Source organism: Haplochromis burtoni, unplaced genomic scaffold (genome assembly GCF_018398535.1).
Source record: "Haplochromis burtoni strain Fernald_Lab_line unplaced genomic scaffold, NCSU_Asbu1 Contig_7, whole genome shotgun sequence".
NCBI classification, from domain to species: domain Eukaryota; kingdom Metazoa; phylum Chordata; class Actinopteri; order Cichliformes; family Cichlidae; genus Haplochromis; species Haplochromis burtoni.
The window spans coordinates 3,156,340-3,158,043 of NW_024582368.1; the positions used below are offsets into that span (position 1 = coordinate 3,156,340).

The 1,704-nt window shown below is 44.4% G+C and overlaps 1 protein-coding gene across 2 annotated transcripts in view; it reads left to right on the forward strand.

The window, feature by feature from the left end:
* Nucleotides 1–875: 875 nt before the first annotated feature.
* The window catches only part of ptena (phosphatase and tensin homolog A), an 11,206-nt gene continuing 10,377 nt past the window's right edge, over nt 876–1,704 (forward strand). For both annotated transcript variants that reach the window (XM_005914118.3, XM_042225174.1), the window contains exon 1: nt 876–1,667. In XM_005914118.3, the coding sequence (XP_005914180.1) occupies nt 1,589–1,667 (79 nt within the window). In that variant the 5' untranslated portion in view covers nt 876–1,588. The remainder of the gene's footprint in view (nt 1,668–1,704) is intronic.

The following is a 1,704-nucleotide window of genomic DNA, read 5'->3' on the forward strand; positions in this document are numbered from 1 at the left end:
CACACACACACACACACACACACACACACACACACACACACACACACACACACACACACACAAGCGCGGAATGTCCCAGATGATAACTTGATTTTGTTTGTTTGTTCAAAGCCATTATTGAGAATAACAACCCAGTAAATAGGCCTGTATGTGACATTTGAGCAAGCGGAACCAGCAGAAAATCCTGGCTGGATTTCCCTCCTTACTATGGATTATTGATCGATCGTTTCATAACTACTGTACACGATATTGTGAAGGATGCACCCTAAATTTAACTGTGAATTTAACTTCACAGTTTGCGCACACCTGTGTTTATTATGTCCGCAGTTATATCATGCAGATTTAATCCTGTTCATTTATTTATTTATTTATGGTGGTGTTCGTCATTGCAGACAAAGTGCATGATCATGCAATTAACCTGGGTATAAATTACTTGCTTTGAGAAGACTGAAAAAACAAAGGAACCGATGGAGATATTGTCAACACATAAGCATTTCCTCTGTAAAAGCAAATGCAGTGCAAACTCGTGGTCGGCAGTTTGCACTGATATACTTGCCATACCCGAAATGACAGTTTAAACCGCGAAAAGTGACATTATGTTGGAAACTTCCCTAATTACATCACACGTGATCACTGACAGAAGGGAGCGTCGTAAGCGAACACATTTTATCCTTCCGCCACAAGCACGAAATAATTCTATTATCTCGCTTTTCGGGGTCAGAACGATTACTCGTGTAGGCATTTTGCTTTTCAGCGCGTATTCTTAATTAGTAGAAGCATATTAGAGACGTGTGCGTTTGTCAGGTTTCATTAAGCGGGTGGGACTATAACGATGAAGGCGGCGTGATACGTACTCTAAAATCCCAGCCTGCTCTACCTTCTTTTTTTCCTTCTGTGGAGGCCATGATGGGAGCCTGAGAGTTCAGCTGGAGCTAGAGGAGCGAGAAAAGAAGATGATTTCCCGGGACGGAACTGTCAAATCAGCCTGTACACATTTCTGAACTTTGTATAGTCTCTATACATCGAAGGTGGAGCCTGTCACTTTTTTTCAGATGTGTTCCTGGCAATCAGTCGATGACAATGTTAAATCGTTAGGGGGCATTTGGATCGAAAAAGGAGGTAGCATTAGCTATTGTTGCTAGCTAGCTGTGCTAGCTAGCTAGTTAGCTAGCGAGCTAGCTACGTCTTAGTGACTGGATACGGGTTTAGAGAACCGGTGAGTTCTCTGTCTTCTTGCTGTCAATCGCGGCAGCTGCCATTGAGCCTTCAGCTTGGACATTTCACGGCATTCTGAAGTATTTTCCTCTAAGGACACCTGCATGTATTTTATCCGGGGGTGTTTGCAAAACGAATTGCAGGATTGGGAAAGTCGGGCCTCCGCGGAGGAGCAGAGCAAGGCCCGTCTTTATGATCCAGAGGAAGCCTTTCTAATCCTACCGACAGCCACCGCTACTGCTGGCTAGCACTTCTCTGTCAGGACCTGGAAAATTCAGCCGTGAGCCACCGAGAGCAGACCCAGTGACTGCGACATAATCGGCCAAACCGCCAATACTAGATTACCCCATATAGACTCCTGTCACCTGCTACAATGTCGTCGATTATAAAAGAAATGGTCAGTCGGAACAAAAGGAGATACCAAGAGGATGGTTTCGACCTGGACTTAACATGTATCCTTCTTAATTTGTAAAGCTTTCGGGCCACTGG